A 19,359-nucleotide genomic window follows, 5' to 3' on the forward strand; every position below is an offset into this window, starting at 1 on the left:
GATGGGGGCGGGGCGTGAGCTCCTGAACGCTTCCCTGTGGCCCTGGGCCTCACTTGGGCCAGGAGGCCTGGAATGAGAGACGTTCTTGGCTTTCTTATTATTTAAGGTCTTCAAGTCCATTGCCCAACTCAATGCCCTTCCCTCACAGCAATATTCTAGATTTGCGTGTTTACCTTCAGGGACAGGGAACTCACCCAGGCCTGCACAGGCTGAATTCAGGCTGACACCTCCCCCTTTCAGGGGAGAGCCCAGCAGGGAGAGAAGGAGCACGTTTCTTGGCAGTTCTCTGTGGGGCCCCTGCAGAGACCCTCCTACCCTGAGATCCTCTCTGCTCAGGCCAGAAGCTCTAGCTCATCACCTATATCTCAGGTTCAGTCCAGTCCCTCCCCTTATTTTCTGTAGTACTTGGGGATTGAACCTGGAGCCTTTAAGGTACACCCCCAGCCCCCTTTTTTAATTGGTTGTTTTAATTTTGAGACAGGATCTCACTAAGGCACTAAGGTGCCCAGGCTGGGCCAGGAATCGCGATCCTCCTGCCTCAGCCTTTCAAAGTGCTGGAATGATAGGGGTGTACCATCCTGCCTGGCTCAGCCTCTCTACCCCAACATTCATTCAGGTTTGAGTGGCTCGATGGTGCCTCATATTGTGTGGTCTGTGCTGAGGGGAGCAATTTTCCCTGCCCTCTTCTGAACCCTTTCGGCCCAGCCCAAGGTCCTGCCATGTTGCCAGCAGCCAGAGTCAAGCTGTCTGTCCTGCTCCTGGGCACAGGGACAGGCTATCAGTCACCCTGCAAGCCCCCAGTCTGGACTGGTGCTCCCTCAGGAGGCCCTGCCACCCTAAGAGCTGGACTCCACGATGCACTTGAGGAACATGGTGTCATCCTTCACGTAGGCGTGCTTGGGCGATTGCAACTTGTTGAGGGGGAAGAAGAGCGGGCAGCCGCTGGCCACGTTGGTTTCACTCTGGGGCCTCTGGAAGGATGCTGAGCTCAGGTCGGGCCGGAAGGCGTCGATGGCGTGCTCGCGATTGTTCTGGTCCAGTAGCATGAAGGTGACCTGCAGGGCAGGGGCAGGTGGGAGATCAGGTCCCGGGCAGCAGCATCCAGGCTCATAGACCCAGTGTGCAGGCTCCAAGGGCTCCAAACCAGTAGTCAGTGTGGACCCTTAGCTCAGACTGACCAGGAACCAAAGAAACAATGTAAGGACCACACCTGTGGTGCATATGACCCCTGCAACCAGAGGCACCTGCTGCTCTGAGCCGGCTTCCTCTGAAGCTTCAGCAGGCTTCAGGCTCTGATTAGGACCAGCTGGCCTACCCCGCAGGAAGGGCGGGGGATTCTGATGCCATAGTCAAGCCTGGCTCGCTGTTGGAGGAGAAATTACAGACTAGGAGGGGACTCAGTCACCTAAATGTGCCTTCTGGGCTGTACAGCTAGAACCTCCTGGGGCCAGGAATTGGGTGAGAACAGACTCGGTGCCCTGTTTATCACGCTCTGGCACACACAGCAGATGCATGTACTCCTGAGAAGCTGATCAGCTGACCACGCGCCTTGAAACCCCATCAGGGGCTGAAATTATTCTGTTTCCTACTGAAGCAGTTCTTAAACTTGGCTGAACTGAGGCTTCCCAGGCCCTGGTCTGTACTTAAAAAAATGTACCCAGGGGGCTGTGTCTCAGAGGAATAGCACATGCCTAGCATGCGGGAGGCCCTGTATTCCACTCCCACACCAGAAAACAAAATGTCCCCAGCACATATGGGAACAGGTGCCTGCTGACTCCTACTACTCAGACCCACAGGGCCTGCCCACTTGCCCATTTCCCACCCCAGCTGAAGCCTGCAGGCTTGACACCTCCCTCTCCATGCTGCTGTTACCTGCAGGGAAAGCCTAGCCTCTGCAACTCTCCTTTACACTTTAATAGACTATCATTTAGAGCAGTTTTAGGTTAACAGAAGAAGTGAATAGGAAATACAGAGCTTCCTATATGGCCCCTCTTCCCCTACATGCACAACTTCTCCCAGCACGAGCATCCTTCACCCAAGTGGTGCCTTTGTTACAGCTGATAAAATTATACTGATACAAGTCCGCGGTTTCCACTAGGGCTCACTCTTGGTACTATCAGTTCTGTGAGTTTCAATAAAAGTATAAGGACACAAATTCTCCGTCAGAGCAGCATATGGAGGAGTTTCACTGCCCTGTGAGTCTTCGGTGAGCCTGCTCTTTCTTCTTCCTTCTCTTCTACCCCCTGGAGACCAGTGATCTTTCTACTGCCCTCGTAGGTTTGCCTTTTTCATCAGAACATCACACAGTCAAGCGCATATAGTATGGCTGGCTTTTCAGACTGACTTCTTTCAGTGAGTGAAACTCAGTTTTGGTTCCTCCATGTCTTTCTGTGGCTTCATAGCTTGTTTCTTTTTATCACTTCACAATATGCAATTAAGTGGATGTAGCAGTTCATCCATTCACCTATGAGAGGGCATCTTGACCAATTCACATTTTGGCAATTAAGGATAAAGTTACCATGAACACTCACATGCAGGGTTTTCTGCCTTGGGTGTGGGCACACTTTTCAACTCTAGGGTGAATACGAGGAGCGCGACTGCCGGATCATGTGTAAGAGTAGGTTTAGTTTTGGGAGAAACCACTGAACTGCTTTCCCAAGTGGCCGTCCCAGTCTGCATCCCACCAGTAGGAATGAGAGCTCTTTTTGCTGCATGTCCTTGGCAGCACACAAAGTGCTCAATGTTCTGGATTTTGGCCATTTGGAGAGGCCAGGGGCCAGGAGGGGACGGGGTATAGAGGTATCTGTCATCTGTCTCCTTTCCCTTTCCTGAAATCCTGCAGGTTCACGCTGGCCTCGCAGCACCTCCTCCAGAAAGCTCTCCTTACCCACTTCGCCTTGAGGATTCCACTTCTACAAGCCCTCCAGGAACGCTTTATTCCAGAGGTTTTAGCGCCTGGGCTCAAGGATCACCTTGGCTGCTAGATCCGAACTCAGCTTCTTGTTGGAAATTGATAATGCAAGGAGGACTTGCCCAGGTTACACAGCCAGCTCATAAAGCAGAACTAAAATCCAGGTTCGCAAGCTCCCCTTGCCACCCCTTGTCCCCCCAGCCTCTGTCCCGGTCCTTACCTTGTTCCGGAAAGGCCACGGCAGCAGAGCATCATACTCTCCTCTCATGATCACGATGAAAAGTGACAGGTGGGTCCTCTTGCCTGTGCCATCTCCGTTCAGATAGAGCCTCAGGCACAACTTGTAGCCATACTTGGCAGTGTAGAAAGCTGAAATGAGGGCCAGGGTCAGTGCAGCCTGGCTGAGGCTGGGCTGCACTGACCACGCAGATGAGGAGTGTGGGATGTACTGTTCAGGCAGCCCAAGGTCAGTGGCTCAGATCTGGGACAGCTGGGGTCGGGGCCCAGGTTTCCTTCTCTACGTGACAGTACAGAAGAGGGGACAGGCTGTTGGAGATCACCAGATGGGCCCCATGCTCAGGGTATCTGATTCAGTGGTGGTGGTGGTGGTGGTGGTGGGGACCTAGAATCTACATTTCTAACAAGTTTACAGGAGATGCCAGTGGGGCAGCAGGCCCAGGACCACACTTTGAGAACCACCATTCGAACCAGCCTAGTTTTACACTGCGGAAACTGAGTAAGGGGAAGCGCTGGGCAAAGGCCCCAAGGGACAAATCACTGCTGATGACTAAGCACATGAACCTATGGTGATCTCTCCCTGGGCAGCTGAAAAATTTGTCCTTTAGGGTGCGGGTTCTGACATTCTGGTGACACTTCCCTGGGTGGGGATGGGGTGTAAGGGTTGGGCAGGAAGCGGGTACAGGAAGAACATGCTACCAGGCTGACTCATCTCTGCCCATTACGTGTTGGTAGAACAGGAAGCCAGAGGTACTGCTTGCTTTTCCCTCCTTGCAAAGGTTCTGGGAGGAACAGTCCACAGGTCAGGGGTGAGGGCAGCCCATGGAGAGGGTCACCTCTGTGAGGGGACCACTTTGGGGCCCTGTGCCACTCTGGGCAAACTCCACCGCCTTTCCATGATTCTGGCTCAGTTGGTCATGAGTTCATCAGGGTGGCTTCAGAAGGTCTGAAGCCCAGGCACCTTCCTGTTCACTCAGACACATCTGCGAGACATGAGGGGCAAGCACAGAAGGCTGAGCTCTTATTTATTGCACCTGACTCCTGGGCAGCCTTGGGTGGGGACTTTGCCTTCTTGGGGCTCAGTTTATTTAAACGGAACCACAGCTCTGTGTGTGTGTGTGTGTGTGTGTGTGTGTGTGTGTAAGAGCATTTTATACACAAATATATGTATGCACTGTTAAGAAAAACATTTCCCAAGTAGCTACTTTATGCAAGTCATTGTGCCAAGCCCAGGGGCCCAGAAATGAGTAAGAATTGTTCCAGTTTACACAGCACACATCCACGGACTACCCACAATTGCACACAAGCATGTAACTCTGACTCAGCCTTCTACATATCTAACTGCAGACTGCTAGTTCCCTGAGGACATGAGTCTCACATACTCCCCTGTGAAAACCACCACCTACATCTCTCTCACTTGCACCCCCTTTGGCTCTGAAGATGTCTCTTGCACTTGACAGCCTCGTGAAGCAGATATCAATTTACCTTCCTATTTGTGGAGCTGAAGGGGCCTGCCTGGGGCCGAGATCCCACTGGTGTACGTGGATTAGAGCCCGGGGCCAGCAGTTTGCCCACTGCCCCTGTGGTCCCAACTCAGATCTGGCTTGGACCTAGCATGCTGTCCCCCTGGTGGTGGCTGTTCTCCCAGCTTGTTTTCTGGGCCTAGAGGGCCCTGCCTTCTCCATCTGGTCTCTGTGGCCCCTGGGGATTTACCTGGGGAGAAGAGACTGACTGTCCTGCCACAAGCAGACTCATGGCACCGCCTGGTGACATTGGTGATCTTCCACACAAAGGTGCCATCGAAGGAGGCCTCCTCCATGAGGCGCAGGCTCTGCTCCAGCTTTCCCAGCACCTGGTCTTTCTGGGCCAGTGTCTGCTGCAACTCCATCACCTGCAAGGAAACGCATTCAGCCAGGGACACCAGAATCCATTTTGGGGGTGAGATGGGACAGCAAGGTCAAAGATAGCTCTGCCCCCAAATGCTTTCCCAACCACGCCTCACTTGGGTGCACGAGTCTGTGATTGTATGTGCTATCCCCTGCCTGGAGTTCCTTTTTTTTTCTTTCTTTCTCTACTGGCCAACTCTTACTCATTCATTAAGAATCCAGCTCATACAGCCCTTCCTGTGGGAAGCTTTCAGTCACTTCCTTAGCTCAGCTGGTCTGTGTTCCCACAGAGCCTTACGATGATTTTATGAAGTGTATTTTTTTTCTCTTTCCTACCAGTTGTTTTCCCTCATTATGGGCTTGACCCATGCTCATCTCGGTTGTGTCCATGCCTTGCCCAGTGCCTGGCCTGCAAGAGTAGAGTCAGGAGATTTGTTGGTGGGAAAATGACACAGTCACTGCCCTCATGGGGCCTGGGTGAGTTATATAAATAAAGGCTTTCCTCGGCCATCTGAACCCAGTGCCTGGTTCTCCTAGTAGGTTTTCCCAGTGTGATCTGAAAGACTCCGACTTTAGTCTTGGGTATGGATAGGTAAGGGAAGTGAGGAATGAAAATGAGTCTCCTTAAAGAAAATCTAAGCCCTAATTTTACTGCTGGGGAAGCTGAGGTCCTGAGGGAGAAAGTGACTTGCTCAGGTTTACTCAGCAAATTAATGGGGAAACTGGAACGAACTCAATATGATGTATTGTTGCTGCAAAAAAGCAAAGTTGGCATGGTGAGTGGCTACGTTGGAGAAGTATAAGCTGTGGCATAAAGGACAGTTCTGTTGGGTAAGTGGATTATCTGGAGTCAGCCTCCAAAAATATGGAATCCTTTAGAGACTAGGCCAGAGTATTTAAGGACAACAAGCAATAGCATGTCCCGAAGATGAGGCTGGGCATTTGGTCTCAAGAAGGACTGGGGTAATCCTTGCCCCTCCATCGCTGAAGGGTTGCCATGGAGATTTTGGCTTAGTTGAAGGAAGAACTTTCTCATAGTGAAAAATGTCCAGCCACGGAAAGAGCTGTCTTGGGAGGGAGTGTCCTATTTCGGGAGAAGCTCAAGCAGAGGAACTGAAGCCCTGGGTGGGGCAAGAGTTTTGACTGTGACTGGACCTGCTGACCAAACGCTCTTCTCAGAGGGTCTGGGGCATCCAGGGGAGGTAGATTTTAGTGGGGAATGGTGAGCAGGATGAACGACTAGGAGGAAGGCCGGACTACAGCGATGGGGACAGCATAGGACCACGGGGGCTCCCTAGCCTGGCCGTGAGGGCAGACTTGCTTCTCCTGCTCACCCTCTGCTCTAAGCTCAGGATGCGCTCACGGTCCAGCTGGCTCTGGTGGATGGAGGCAGCCAAGGCAAGGTGGGAGGCCTCCACCTCCTTGTTGAGCACAGCAACAATGTTCTCAAACACGCGGAGCTTTTCCTCCAGCTCGGCCAGCAGCTTCTCCTTCATGAAGCGCTGCAGGGCCAGCTCCTCTTGGCTCTCAGAGCAGGGGGCTCGGTAGCAGTCCACCTCCAGGTCCCCCGCCACCTCCACAGCTGCCTGCAGCTGCAGGTCTGACAGATTCCGCTCTAGGGCTGTGGGCCTGGAACCTGTGCCTGAGCCCAGCTGGGCCTTCCACTGTTTCATGAAGCCCAGCAGCAGGTTCAGGTGGGTGGCCTGGGAGGTGGCCTCATGCTCCTGTAGGGACTGGGGGCTGCCCTGTCGAGAGAGCAGAACATCAGTGAGAAGAGAGGTGGTGGGAAGACTGAGGAACAGTGGAGATTGCTGACATTTAAGGGCGCCACAGGACGTCCCAGCAGAGGAAAGTGGCTCTCTGCACAGTGGGAGGGATGGGAGGACCCTGGCATCAGACATGCCCACCTGGAGCCACAGGAATCCCAACTCCTAGAGCAACAATCCTGCCCACCCTTTGAGCTCAGTGACAATTCAGGACCATGGAGAGAGGCATAAGGGTCCTTAGAATGACTAAACACCAAGGTTTAAGTAAGAAACTAAGAACTTCCTTGCTAGCATTCTGGGAGGCTGAGGCAGGAAGATAACAAGTTTGAGCCCAGCCTGGGCACCTTAGTAACTTAGTGAGACCCTATCTCAAAAATTTAAAAATATAGCTTAGGAAGCAGTGCAGTGTGAAAGCCCTGGGTTCAATTTCCCAGTACCAGAAAACAAAAACAAGAACTTCCCTGAAAACTATGATGACTTAATAGTGGGATTAATGGCTTGGAAAGTCATTAGTTCAGGGAACAGCCAGAGGAGTAGCTTGAGGTTATGGGAAACTGCTGGATGGGAGAGACAAAAGGTCTGTGATCACACTGGATGAACCCCTCTCCCCACACCTACCTTGAAGGAACAGCCAACACCTGCAAAGGGGCACCCAACTCCAGCCTCGGCCACCTCGGGGTGAACCTGGAAATAACAACCATGTCACTGCATGCCATGGGGATCTGTGTGGCCACCCCAAGGGTCCTCTGCAAAGCACTAAGAGCCACCTGGGCAGGAGTGGACCTGGCACATGACCTGGCACATGCTGTTCCCTCTGCCCGGTAACACCTTTCCCCCCTTTGAAGCTTGGCTGTTTTGTGAACTTCCTTCAAAACAGGACCAGAGCCCTGCTATATCTGTCAGGACAGGTCCCACACTGCCCCATGAGCAGATACGTCATGAAAGGAGACACATGAATGACTAATAAGGGTACAAAATGATGCTCAGTATCACCAATCATCAGAGAAGTACAAAGTGTAACCACAGGGAAACGTGCCTACCCACTCACTAGGCAGCTAAAATGCAAATAGCGGCAGTGGGAATTCTCCTGCATTGCTGGCGGGAATGCAAAATGGCACAAATGCTTTGGAAAACTCTTTAGAAATAGCTTATGAAGTTCAACCATGCTTCTAAAATAACCTGCTTACCAACTGTACTTAAAAAGTTGCTGTATAACCCACACATTGCACTCTCAGTTGACCCAGGAAAAATGAAAATACCTGTTCACAAGAGATGCAGATATGAATGCTCATAGCAACTCTATTCATAACAGCCCAGGCCATAAGTGATCCACTGTAGCCAGCGGTGAGCAGGTAAACAAATTGCAGTCTATCCATACTAGAGAACACCACACTCAGCAATGAAATGGGATTAAATATACACAGTTGCATGGATGATCCTCCAAAACACTATGCTAAAGGAAAGAAGTCAAATACAAGAGACCACATACACTGATTCCATTCTGAAGCATTTCTAGAAAAGGCACAATGATAATGATCCAAAGTAGATCAGCCGTTGCCTGATGCTGCAGGGCGGGAGTGGCTCAGTAAGGGCACAAAGTAGCTTATTTGGGGTCAGAAATGTTTGCCATCTTGTAGTAGAGGTCACGTGATTATATGTAGTAACCAGGATTCATTAAGCTGTACTCCTACAATGAGTGAATGTCACTGCGTGAAAATAACTTGGTTTTATGAGAGTTTTGCTATTTTTTCTGAAAGAATGAGCTGGTGGGGGGAAAAATGGGAGGCGATGTGGATAAAAGGAGAGGGCAGAGGTCTCTTGGGCTGAATAAATACAAAACCACACTAGCTATTCTACTCTACAAGTAAAACAAGCAGAAGGCAGTGGGCTTAATGAGTACATTGGTTTGGGACACAGAGCATGGCCAGCGAAGGCCCACTGTGCCTCACCCACTGCTCCGGGGACAAGTGTTTCCAACAAAGAATGGGAAATAGATGTTTCATGGGGAGTGGGCTTTGGGAAGCGTGTGGCGATGGAGCCTGTCCTCACGGGTGGCTTTCCATGACATGTGGGAACAAGAAAGGCCTGATGGCAGGTGCTTGGCACATGAACCTGGGGAACCTCGTGGGCCCTACAACTCCCTATAAATATCCATGATTCAAATCCTCTGTGGCTCTAAGGGTGGAAGCTGGATGTGAGTCATCAGCGATAGGAGGTGAAAGGCCAAGCTGACATCACCCGCCTGGGGGTGCATCCTCCCCGGTGTCAAGTGACCAGGGATAGCCTGCGGCGAGGACGTCCAGGTCCTACAGCTCAGATGCATGTACAGTTGTGGGCTGGCAGGCTGATGGAGGAGGGACGGGGTGACTTGAGAGACCTTCTGAGGCCTTGGTGGCCAGCCAGGCTGCCTGGCTTCACAGCGGTTCCTGACTCCGTAGTGTATGGAGGTCAGGGGTGCGGGTCCCGGAGCCAGCCTGCTGGGGCTCAGAGCCTCTTTCTGTCACTTTGCATCCCAGAGGAGTAGCCCTGGGAGAGTCATTAACTTCTCAGTCTTAATTTCCCGATCTGCAAAATGAAGATAATAAGAATACCTACCCTCTTTGGGAGTAGTTGTGGGGATTAATGGGTTAAAACAGTGGCTATTTATTATCTTTCAGTTCTGGAGGCCAGAAGTCCCAACCCCAAGGTGTCAGGACTGTGTTCCCTCTGGAGCTCTAGGGGAGCTCCCCTTGTTTCCAGCTTCTAGCGGCTCCCTGCATTCCTTGGCTTGGGGTCCCTTCCTCCAGCTTCAAAGCCAGGAGCACAGTATCTTCCAGTCTTTTGCTGACCCTCTTGTCTCCCTCGTATGAAGGCCTTTGTGCCTACATCCTGTTCACCTAGATAGTCCTGGGCTATCTTTGTATCTCAAGATCCTTCATTTAGTCACACTACAGAGTCTCTTTTGCCATTGTTATGGATTGAGTGTGGCCCGCTCCAAATTTATATGTTGAAGTTATAAGCCCCGGGATCTCAGAATGTGGTGGCAGGGCTTTTAAAGAACTCATTAAGTTAAATGAAGTCATTATAGATGGGCCCTAACCGAATAGGCCTGGTGCTTTTAGAAAAAGAAATACGGACACGGGAGACCAGATGACAATGCAGGAAAAGAGAGTCATCTACAAACCCGAAAGAGAGGCCTGGGAAGAAAGTAACCCCACCAATACTGTGTCTCGGGAAGCAAACTTCTATTGTTTGTACCACCCAGGCTGAAGCACTTGGTTGTGGCAGCCCTAGCAAGCAAATACACTCAAGGCAATCTATTCACAGGTTCCCAGGATTGGGATGTGGACATCTTTTTAGGGAACGATATTGTCTAACACAGTGTTCAAGACATGTCAACTGTGAGTAGTGCAATGGCTGTTATCAGAATTATTCCTATGGATTAAGTTCTACTGCTGCCTCCCCCATGTCTGCCAATCCATGTATCTCATTTAGTCTTCACATCTCAAAACTCTTAATCTGATACAACTTTGTTTTCTCATCGGATTTTTCTCTGACAGGCAAGGAACATCCTTGAACATGTAAGTTCCTAACACATCTAATTACAGAGGACCAAATCATTTTATTTTTGAAACAGGGTCTCGCTATGTAGTTCAGGCTGGCCTTGAGCTCTCTATATAGCCCATGCTGGCCTCAAACTTGTGATGATCCTCCTGCCTCAGCCTCTCAAGTGCTGGGATTACAGGCATGAGCCACATGCCCAGTGACCAAAGCACTTCTGCACGTTAGCTCAAAGGGCCCCTGTGATAATTCTTTGTGGCAGACAGGGCCGGATTAGCTTCACCTAATAGGGACAGTGACACTGAGTTGATGGCTCACTTGAGGTCATGCCTGCTTGCTCAGCCCCGTGTGGTCTATGGTCTGTTTGACCTTCCCAGCACCGTGAGGAAGAGGACAGGCCCGGAGGTTCTGCTTCCTCACCAGGGAAAGGAAGCCAGGGCTTGGGTGGCAGGGGCGTATAGGAGGCAGCATGGCCAAGCAAGACAGCCCAGGAGCCTGGAGCCACTTCCGCAGTCCTTCCCCACCAAGGAGTCCTCAGCTTGACCAAAGGACTGCTTCCCCTGAAGGCTGGGGATGGATGGGACAGAAAGGGAATCAGGCCCGGCTGAGGAGAAAGAATAGCACGCTCTGTCCTGGGCCAATTCTGGGGTACCCTTGGTGCCACAAATGGCCCCTGTGTGAATGGTTGTACTGCTTGCAAGTCACTAAAAATAAAGTTGGCAGTGGAATTTCCTCTGAGGAAGAAATAGAAAAAGAGAAAACAGAGTTCCAGCCCTGCGGGAACACTTGCCCTCTGTCTAGGTCTGTGGGCCTCTGGGTGTGGGGTGTTCCCAGTCACCCTGGCCACTCAGGCCCTTTGTGACAAGGTCACAGAGGGTCCCGGTGCAAGGCCCCACTTAGGGACCTGGGAGCCTCAGAGAATGTGAGTGTGGAGAGGGTGCCAGCTGCCTGAGTGCCGCCTTTGTGCCACTGTTGTGCAGAACAAGGATCTGAGCATGCTGGGGCTGCCCACCTTGCTGGGCTGGGCACGGAGACCAGCTCGGGTTTGGAGGCCTCAGGGGCAGCACTCTAGTCACACAGGGGACTTGGTCTGCCTGGCTGCCTGCCAGTTCCTGTCCTGCTCTGTAACTGTGCCAGTTTCCCCTCTGCCTACCTCTGCTCAGCTCAGCTACCACCTCCTCCAGGAAGCCCTGCCCAATTCTCTGGTTGAAAGCAGTCCTGCACGTTCCTGTTCTGCCATCGCACTTACTGGATTCTGGCATTTAGAGATGACTGTGTTATTGAAGTATTCACAAGACCTCTGGGGAGGAATCCCCCATTTGGAGGCAGTGCAGAGATGATGCCACCAACCTAGGAGGCAGAAGCTGGGGCCTCGCTTTGCCTCTTCTCCTCTCTGGCCTTGATATAGTACCTATTCATAAAGTAGGGATACCATTACCACCCACCACACAGGATGCCACTGGACTGATGAGATTATAAACTGCTGAAGTCAGAAGAGTAAGGGTTTGGAGGTTCATCTGAAGGTATCACACTAGAAGGGACACAGATAAACAGGAACACGCTTGCCCCAGATGTATACAGACTGGGGCCTGGGGATGTAAGAGGGACAAGGTTAGTGTCTTCCGCAGGATGGACCCTGAGGATGGAGGCTGACTTGCTCTTTGTGGCCCTCGAAGGAGACCGACTTCAGCTCCATACAAATAAAGAAGAAATAGTCAAAATACTCAGAGTCCTTGGAACAAGTGAGTAGCCATCCACGGACAGAAAGTCATGTGGCAGGGAGAAGGTACATGATTGGAAACGGGGCAAAGCGGCTTAAGTCCCTGTCATTTCCGCTTCTAGGACAGGTTATAGCATTATTGTGAGCCCCCGTACGAGACAGCAGCATGATTCTGACCTTCTTGAAAGGGCCTCAGAGCGAAGAGAGTGAGAGAAACAATACCATGTGCAGGGGCCTTGGCAAACAGACTTGCATGCTGTTTTCCAGCCACTGGTTTGTCCCTTACTTCAGTGTCACTTCTTCAGGAAAATCATTCCAGGCAAGAGCCAAGGCTCTAACCAGGTCAACATTAATCCTCTAATATCTGCTTCTTACATTAGGTAACCTGTTCATGGCTCTGTGCCCTTCTCGGGGAGATTGTAATCTAATGAAGTCAGAGCATGAGCACAAGCTGATAAGCAGATGGCACAGAAAATGTCTACAAGGATGGGCGCCTCTGGGCTTGGCTCAGCAGGGCTCCAGCCCAGCCTGCCTTCTCCACCCTGCCTGTTCCCCAGGTTCTTTCAGACTCACAGACGAACTTAGGAATTCTCACATGTGCAAAGTGTTGACTGATTATCAGCTGCTCTCCTTTGGTCAAAAGTCCCCCAAAGTTTCCATTAGGGGCAGGTTGCAGAGTAGTTGCTAGTCTTTCCACTATGTGGCTTTTGTGCAGACCCTGACTCACCCCCTTTCACTGCCTGAGCATTGATGACCGCATTGCATGGGAAACCAGCAGGGATGGACGGGGATGCCACCTTTCCAAGTCTGTCTGTGTCAAGGAGGCCTTGGCCCCAAACCCAGGCAGCAGCCTGTCCTACCCCATAGCCTGTTAAGTGTTCCTGTAAGTCCACCACTTCTGGTTTAAGGCAGCCAGTTTCAAACTGTGCTGTGGGGTTCTATAAGTTCTCAGGGTCCTTTGAGTGAGGGGATGAAAGAAAGAGCCATGGTAACTAAGAAGATGGGGCTCCAGGTTCCCCTCCCATTAGAACACTCTCACTTATATTGGATTTTGCTTTGACAAAGAGGGAAACTCGAAGTCACCAGATGAAGAGATTGAAATCTACCTTACTTGTATTATCTAACATTCCTATAATGAGTGGGTATTAACTCTGTTAAGAGGGAGGAATAAAACAAGTTCAAAACAGTAGCCCTGGAGCATGCAATCAGGCAGAGCCTTAGAAAGCCCACAGAGTTAGGGGTCTGCTCTTGCGCTGTGGCCAAACAAGGTTCAGGAAGTTCTTCCACCTATCTGTGTATAATATTAACTCTTCCAAAATGTAGCATGTAAAGTTCCAGGAAAATGCACTCCATCCTGGTTATTTTTCTCCAAGGGCCTGCTGGAGGAGGGGCTGCTGAGAAAAGGACAGGAAAGCCCTCCAAACTTTCCTGCATGAGGCAGGAAATTCCCCCAGACTTTCTGAATGACAAGGACCAGTGCACAGAAGGGAGAAGGAGGTGGGAGTGAAAGCGCCCGTGGGCCCACTGACCTGTGACCTGGACATCACAGACCCTGGAAAGGCCCTGCAGAGTCAACTTAGAGGACTTATTTTGCAGCCACAAAATGGTTCCTGGAGCCAGGTTGCTGATCTGTGGGCCACTGACGCTAAAGGAAAAAGCGGCCGGGAATCTGTCTCACACGAGGGTAGTGAGGCTGGTGGAGCTTTGGCACTGGGACTTCCCAGGGGGTCTCGGGCCTCCTGTCTAAATGAGTAAATAAGGGTTAGGTTTTAGGCAGTGATTTTAGTATGTATGGAGTCATGGACCCATACAAGTATTTTTTTTTTTTTAATTGAGAGATTAACGCAGAGATTGCCATCTTTTTGTTGTACCTAGTAAAGGCTCTATCAGAAATGATCATCTATCATATTATCACATTTATACAATGAAAAGGGACATGAGCTCAGGATAAAGGGTGACTTGTTTTTGTTTTTCAGCACTGGGGATGAGACTCTGGACCTTGCAGTTACTAGGCAGGTGTAGCACCACTGAGCTACATCCCCGTTCCAAGGCTGACTCTTTTTTTTTTTTTTTTTTTGGTACCGGGACTTGAACTTGGGTCCTTGCACTTACAAAGCAGGCAGCAGAACCACTGAGCTAAATCCCCGGCCCTCAAGGCTGACTCTTTTTTTTTTTTTTTGGTACCGGGACTTGAACTTGGGTCCTTGCACTTACAAAGCAGGCAGCAGAACCACTGAGCTAAATCCCCGGCCCTCAAGGCTGACTCTTTTTTTTTTTTTTTGGTACCGGGACTTGAACTTGGGTCCTTGCACTTACAAAGCAGGCAGCAGAACCACTGAGCTAAATCCCCGGCCCTCAAGGCTGACTCTTTTTTTTTTTTTTTTTTTTGGTACCAGGACTTGAACTTGGGTCCTTGTACTTACAAAGCAGGCAGCAGAACCACTGAGCTAAATCCCCGGCCCTCAAGGCTGACTCTTTAAATAGAAGAGTTTAACTTCATAAGAAACTTACTAGGGTTTCCTTACTTTTTATTGTGGGTTCATGAACTGGTGGGAATGGGCCAGTTCTGGATGGCATGTGGGAACCTCTGTCTGCACAGATACTTGGCTGAGTGTCCTTCCTGCTTGGGAGGGCCAGAGTTCTAAGAGGTGGTACCTGAGGCTATTTCTGTGGCTCCTTACATTTCCAAAGATGTCTCTTATCCTAGAAGCATGGCCTGGCAGGGAGCTGATAACGACCTCTGCCTACATCAGCGGCTGGCTAATTTCTTTACTAAAGAGCCACAGACTAAATATTTTGGCCTTTGAAGTCTCTGTTGCAAGTATTTAACTCTGCCACCATGGGGAGAAAACAGCCACAGACAATATGCAACTGAGTGGACATGGCTATGTACTAATAAAACTTTATTTATGGACACAGAAGTGTGCATTTCATATAATTTTCATGTGTCCCCAAATAGCATTCTTCTTCCCCCCCAAGCCATTTAAAAATACAAAAAGTATTCTTAGCTTGAGGGCTGTACAAAAATCCAGGTGGTGGGCTGGATTTGGTGCACGAATCACAGTTCATGGAGCCCTAGTGCAGACAGTGGTTCTCACCCTTAATCTTTTACAGACCAGCTGGGTACTTTGAAGCAAGGTGCCTCACCTCTGAGAACATTGGGCTTCTCACTGCTTGTAAAATGAATTCAGTATAGACTCAAGGCAAAGGAGTGAGGTGTCTACCAGGGTCTGCTGGGCCTGCTTGGCCTCAAGCTGGACCAATCAAAAGAATGGGTAAATACTCTTTCCTGGCTGTGTCAACGTACCTTCTCCTGGGTCAGAAGGCTTCCTGGGCTTTCAGATTGGAGGGTGTCCCCTCTGCTTTTGGGACAGATCCAATCCTCGATGTTCCTGAGAAAACATGAACAAATCCTGCTGAGTGAGGCCCCACAAATCTCCTGGCAGTACCAAAAACCTTGATCTTGCCCAGTGTGGCTGCTGATACCAGTGATCATGCAGGTCCATCATTCCAAACCGCAAAAGCACAGGAAATCTAATGTTTTTCTGCAGCTAAACTTGACTTCAGCTGGCCCTCACTAGTCCAACTTAGTGTGAATATTTATCTTTCACTGCAGAAACATTAAAGTGCTTGATTATAGGGTGCTGCCCCTGTCCCCACTAGATGAATTATGTCATGTGCTGGCTTGCCTTTCTAAACCTTGAAAAATAAAAAGAATTCCCAAACACATCTGGCCCCAGGGGTTTAGGCAAGGGATTGCAGCCCCGTTTTCTGCCTGGAGAGGCCCAGAGAGTCACTCCTGACCCTGAGGAGACCTCACAGCAATCCTTGGGCTGGGAAAAGCAGTAAAGCTTTGCTTCTCCATCCCACACCTGGTCTTCCCATCACCATGGCCTCTTACCTCTTCCCACAGCCTGCCCTTTATCACCATGTTGGGCTTCTCACTTGCCTCATTCAGTTTTCCCACCTTCTTAAGCTATTACGCCCCAAACCTAAGGTCGGGGTGCATGGCCATTTAAGGGCACATTTGCCAGAAACTGGCCTTGGGCAAGTTGACCTCGTCTTTCCAGGAGGCCTCAGTGTCCTCACCTAAAATAGGACAGTAACATTACCTATCTCTCCAGGTTCTTCTGAGGACACAGGAAAGGGGACAGAGTAGGTGCCTGATAGCTGGCAAAGGTGGGATGCTGATGTTACTATTGATGTCCCACATTTCTGAGTCATTTATATTTTAAACACAAATATAGGCGGCTCAGAGTATAGCTCAGTGGTGGGATATACGGCCCTAGATTCAAACCCCAGCACCCCCCAAAACAACAACAACAAAAACCAAAAAGCAAACACAAAGCAACAAATAAGAAACATAAATATATATATTATATATATTTTTTTCTCTATATGTCTGTCCCTTCTAGGAAGGTTCCCAGAAACCGCACGAGATACATCTGTATACATTTGTCATTTATCTAGGGCATTTATATTCATTATTGTAAGAACTTTTTTTGAATGTTGTATATTGGGCCTTGTAACAATTCTGTGAGGCAGAAAACAGGTGAACAGACAAGAACGCCGAGGGGCACAGCTAGCAGCATTTGCACCAGGCCACCCTGCAGTCCCTCCCTGCTCCTTCTTCCTGCCCACTCTTCACTCCTCACACCCTCACCTTAGGTTCTCAGGGCAGCAGGCTGTGCAGCAGAGGGCCCTGGGCTCTGGCAGGTCCTGGCAGACGGAGGGGGGACACCCAAAGGGGAACTCGTTCTCATCGGGAGCTGGATGGGGGCTGCTGGCTGAGCTGGAGGCCATCCCAGGGTCCAAGGTTGGCCAGAGGTCTGGCCCTGCAGAGTGTGTGGGGAGGGAGGAGGTGTGTTCCAGCCCAGGCCACCCTCTCTGGTGAGCAGGACTCTCTGGTGACTTTATCTTCTTTCTGGCTTGTGTGGTTCAACGTCACAGCTGAGTCAGAGTGGGGATGGAACAGGAATTACCCTTTGTGGTGAAAAAAATCCCCTGGAAGGTGACTGAAGGCTTCAGGAGCGTCCAGTCATTTTGCAGAGTGAGAAAGAGCAAGGGAACAAGTCAGAGTAAAAGAACCATGCCACAGACTTTCAGAGACCACAGAGTTCCTCTTGTCTGAGAGCCGCAGGCTGTTTCAGGCTTCCTCCACTTCCTCAGGGGCTCACCGGTGGAAAGGCCACAACTGGCCACTTGTCTTATCACCTGGGACCTCTGAGCAGCAGAAATTCTCAGTGAGGGGGTGCTTGCCTCCGTGGTAGAAATCCCCAGGGTTTTGGGGTCAGGTTCAAAAATTCAAGTTCTAGGTCCTTCAGCCTTGCCCCGTCCAGTGTGCTTGGGTGATCTCAGGTAACATCTTCTCCCAGTGGATCTTGGTTACTCAATCTGTGAAAAAAAAAAAAAATGAGTTGCAACAGGTGGTCTTGGGCTCTGTGATCCTGTGATCTTATGACCAAGGCTTCCAGAGGCAGCAGGAAGCCTCTGAGGACCCAACCCTGCCTGTGGCATTCTGCATAGATCATGCTGGTGACAAACAGGGCCCTCCCCTCCTTTGAAGTCTAAGGCTTTGGGACCTCAGACTCTGCAGAGCCCTCTCCCCACAGCCACACTCAGGAAGCCACGGGTGGCTACGTGCTCAGGTCAGGCGCCACCACTTCCCTGTCCAAGGAAGAACAAAGCACTGAACAAATATAAGATCACTGGAAATGGTTTCAGTAGCCAAGTGGGTAGGAGCTCCATGTTTGCAGGAAAAGTGAACTGGAAACAATGGCTCCTGGCCAGTCTACTGCACCCTGCCAATCCTTACCACAACCTGCATGGAATTCTGCAGACATGCACAGCTCAGAGACGCAAGATGCATGGCCCAAAGTCACCCAGCTTCAAACCAGGGCCACAGGACTCCGAGTTCTGTGTTCTTCCACCACAGAAGAGATGAAAGCGGGGCAGGCTGGTGGAGCCCTGGAACCTAGGATGGAGGTCAGAGCATCCAGTTTGTCTCAGCTATCAAATGGAAAATCACTGGGCTGCTACAGTGGTTTGCAAACTTTCATAGTGGTTTCAAATCATGGATTTTGAGGTCACACACATCTGAGTAGGGGTCCTGGGTCTACTACTTACAAGCCATGGCTACTAAGACAAGGTCTTTGGCTTCTCTAAACCTCAATTTCTGCATCTGTAAAGTGGGGAAAATAATATCTACTTCATCCAACTGTTGTGATGACCAAAAGAGATGGCAGGTGAGTGTGGCATGGCTCACGGCCCAAGTAACTTGCTTGGAAGGCTTTAGCACTTTACTCAGGTCATGGCCACAGCCCCTCTGCTCCCGAAAACCAGGGAAGAGGATTAAAAGGGTAAATTCCATTACTGTAATGTTTTCACAGCCTTCAACCTCAGCATCCCACCTGGGCAGGGCAGGTTGGGTGCTGCCATCTGATCCTTGATAAACTCAACTGCCCACCTTCCCAGGAATAGCAGCAGTGCCAGGGGTTGATGGCAAGAGTTCACTGTGTCCTCTGGCTACAGTTATGTCAGGACTTCACCTTTCTCTGGGCCTGCCTGGCCTCTTCAGCAAGCCACCTCAAAGCCTGCTTGAGATCTTCAGAAAGGCATTTTCTTAACTACTTGTCTATACCTGCCAACTTCCTGCACCCCACCTGTCCCCTCCTGTGTTGGTTTGGAACCATGGAGGCACCCAAGCCTTATCTCCCCATGCAGCTTCTGTGTCCCTTCCTCGCCCATCATTCTTCTGTCTCTTCTGTCATCGCCGACTCCCTATCAGCTCCTTCCCACCGGCATCAAAATGTCTAAGTTGCTCTACTAAGAAGTGAAAAATAACAAGTTCTACTTTTCAGTGCTGTGTTAAGTACTTTTACAGACATTATCTCATCCAATTTTCATGTGATGCCTAAGAGGCAGATGTTGCCATCAACACCCCATTTCACAGATGTGGGAACCAAGGCTCGGAGAAGTGAAGTGGTCACCACTAGCCAGCAAGCCAGGCTGCTGGAACCAAGAGCCTGTGCTCGAAGCACACACGCTCCAAAGCATTCTTCACTTTCATCCCCAATTCCCCTCCCTCTTCCACTCTGACTCCTCACTCCACAGTAAAACGCCCAGAAGACGGTCTGCACAGGTGCTTGCGTTTTCTGGGAACCATTCCCCTGAGGATACAGACGTGGAGGTTGCCAGATGCGCTGGGCCTGTCCCAGGGTATCCTCCCGGGCCTTGGCAGGCACTCCTAGCTCTTCCTTCCCTCCCGTGCTGCACCCCCACCCCCCACCCCCCGGGGTC

The 19,359-nt window shown here is 50.6% G+C and overlaps 1 protein-coding gene across 5 annotated transcripts in view; it reads right to left on the reverse strand.

Annotated features, from left to right (window-relative positions):
- Positions 1-487: 487 nt before the first annotated feature.
- Positions 488-19,359, reverse strand: part of Traf1 (TNF receptor associated factor 1) — a 38,449-nt gene continuing 19,577 nt past the window's right edge. For 3 of the 5 annotated variants that reach the window (XM_010602928.2, XM_010602931.3, XM_010602927.2), the window contains exons 2-8: positions 16,724-17,454; positions 15,368-15,452; positions 7,419-7,484; positions 6,369-6,779; positions 4,862-5,039; positions 3,132-3,280; positions 488-1,055 (exon numbers count right to left, since the gene is read on the reverse strand). In XM_010602928.2, the coding sequence (XP_010601230.1) occupies positions 837-1,055; positions 3,132-3,280; positions 4,862-5,039; positions 6,369-6,779; positions 7,419-7,484; positions 15,368-15,452; positions 16,724-16,863 (1,248 nt within the window). In that variant the 5' untranslated portion in view covers positions 16,864-17,454 and the 3' untranslated portion in view covers positions 488-836. Of the gene's footprint in view, positions 1,056-3,131; positions 3,281-4,861; positions 5,040-6,368; positions 6,780-7,418; positions 7,485-15,367; positions 15,453-16,723; positions 17,455-17,875; positions 18,035-19,359 lie in introns of all 5 variants that reach the window. The other 2 variants (XM_033759096.1, XM_019204355.2) reach the window with 1 other exon arrangement.

The sequence above is a fragment of the Fukomys damarensis genome, unplaced genomic scaffold (genome assembly GCF_012274545.1).
Source record: "Fukomys damarensis isolate Sample0158 unplaced genomic scaffold, DMR_v1.0_HiC HiC_scaffold_36, whole genome shotgun sequence".
Lineage (NCBI taxonomy): Eukaryota > Metazoa > Chordata > Mammalia > Rodentia > Bathyergidae > Fukomys > Fukomys damarensis.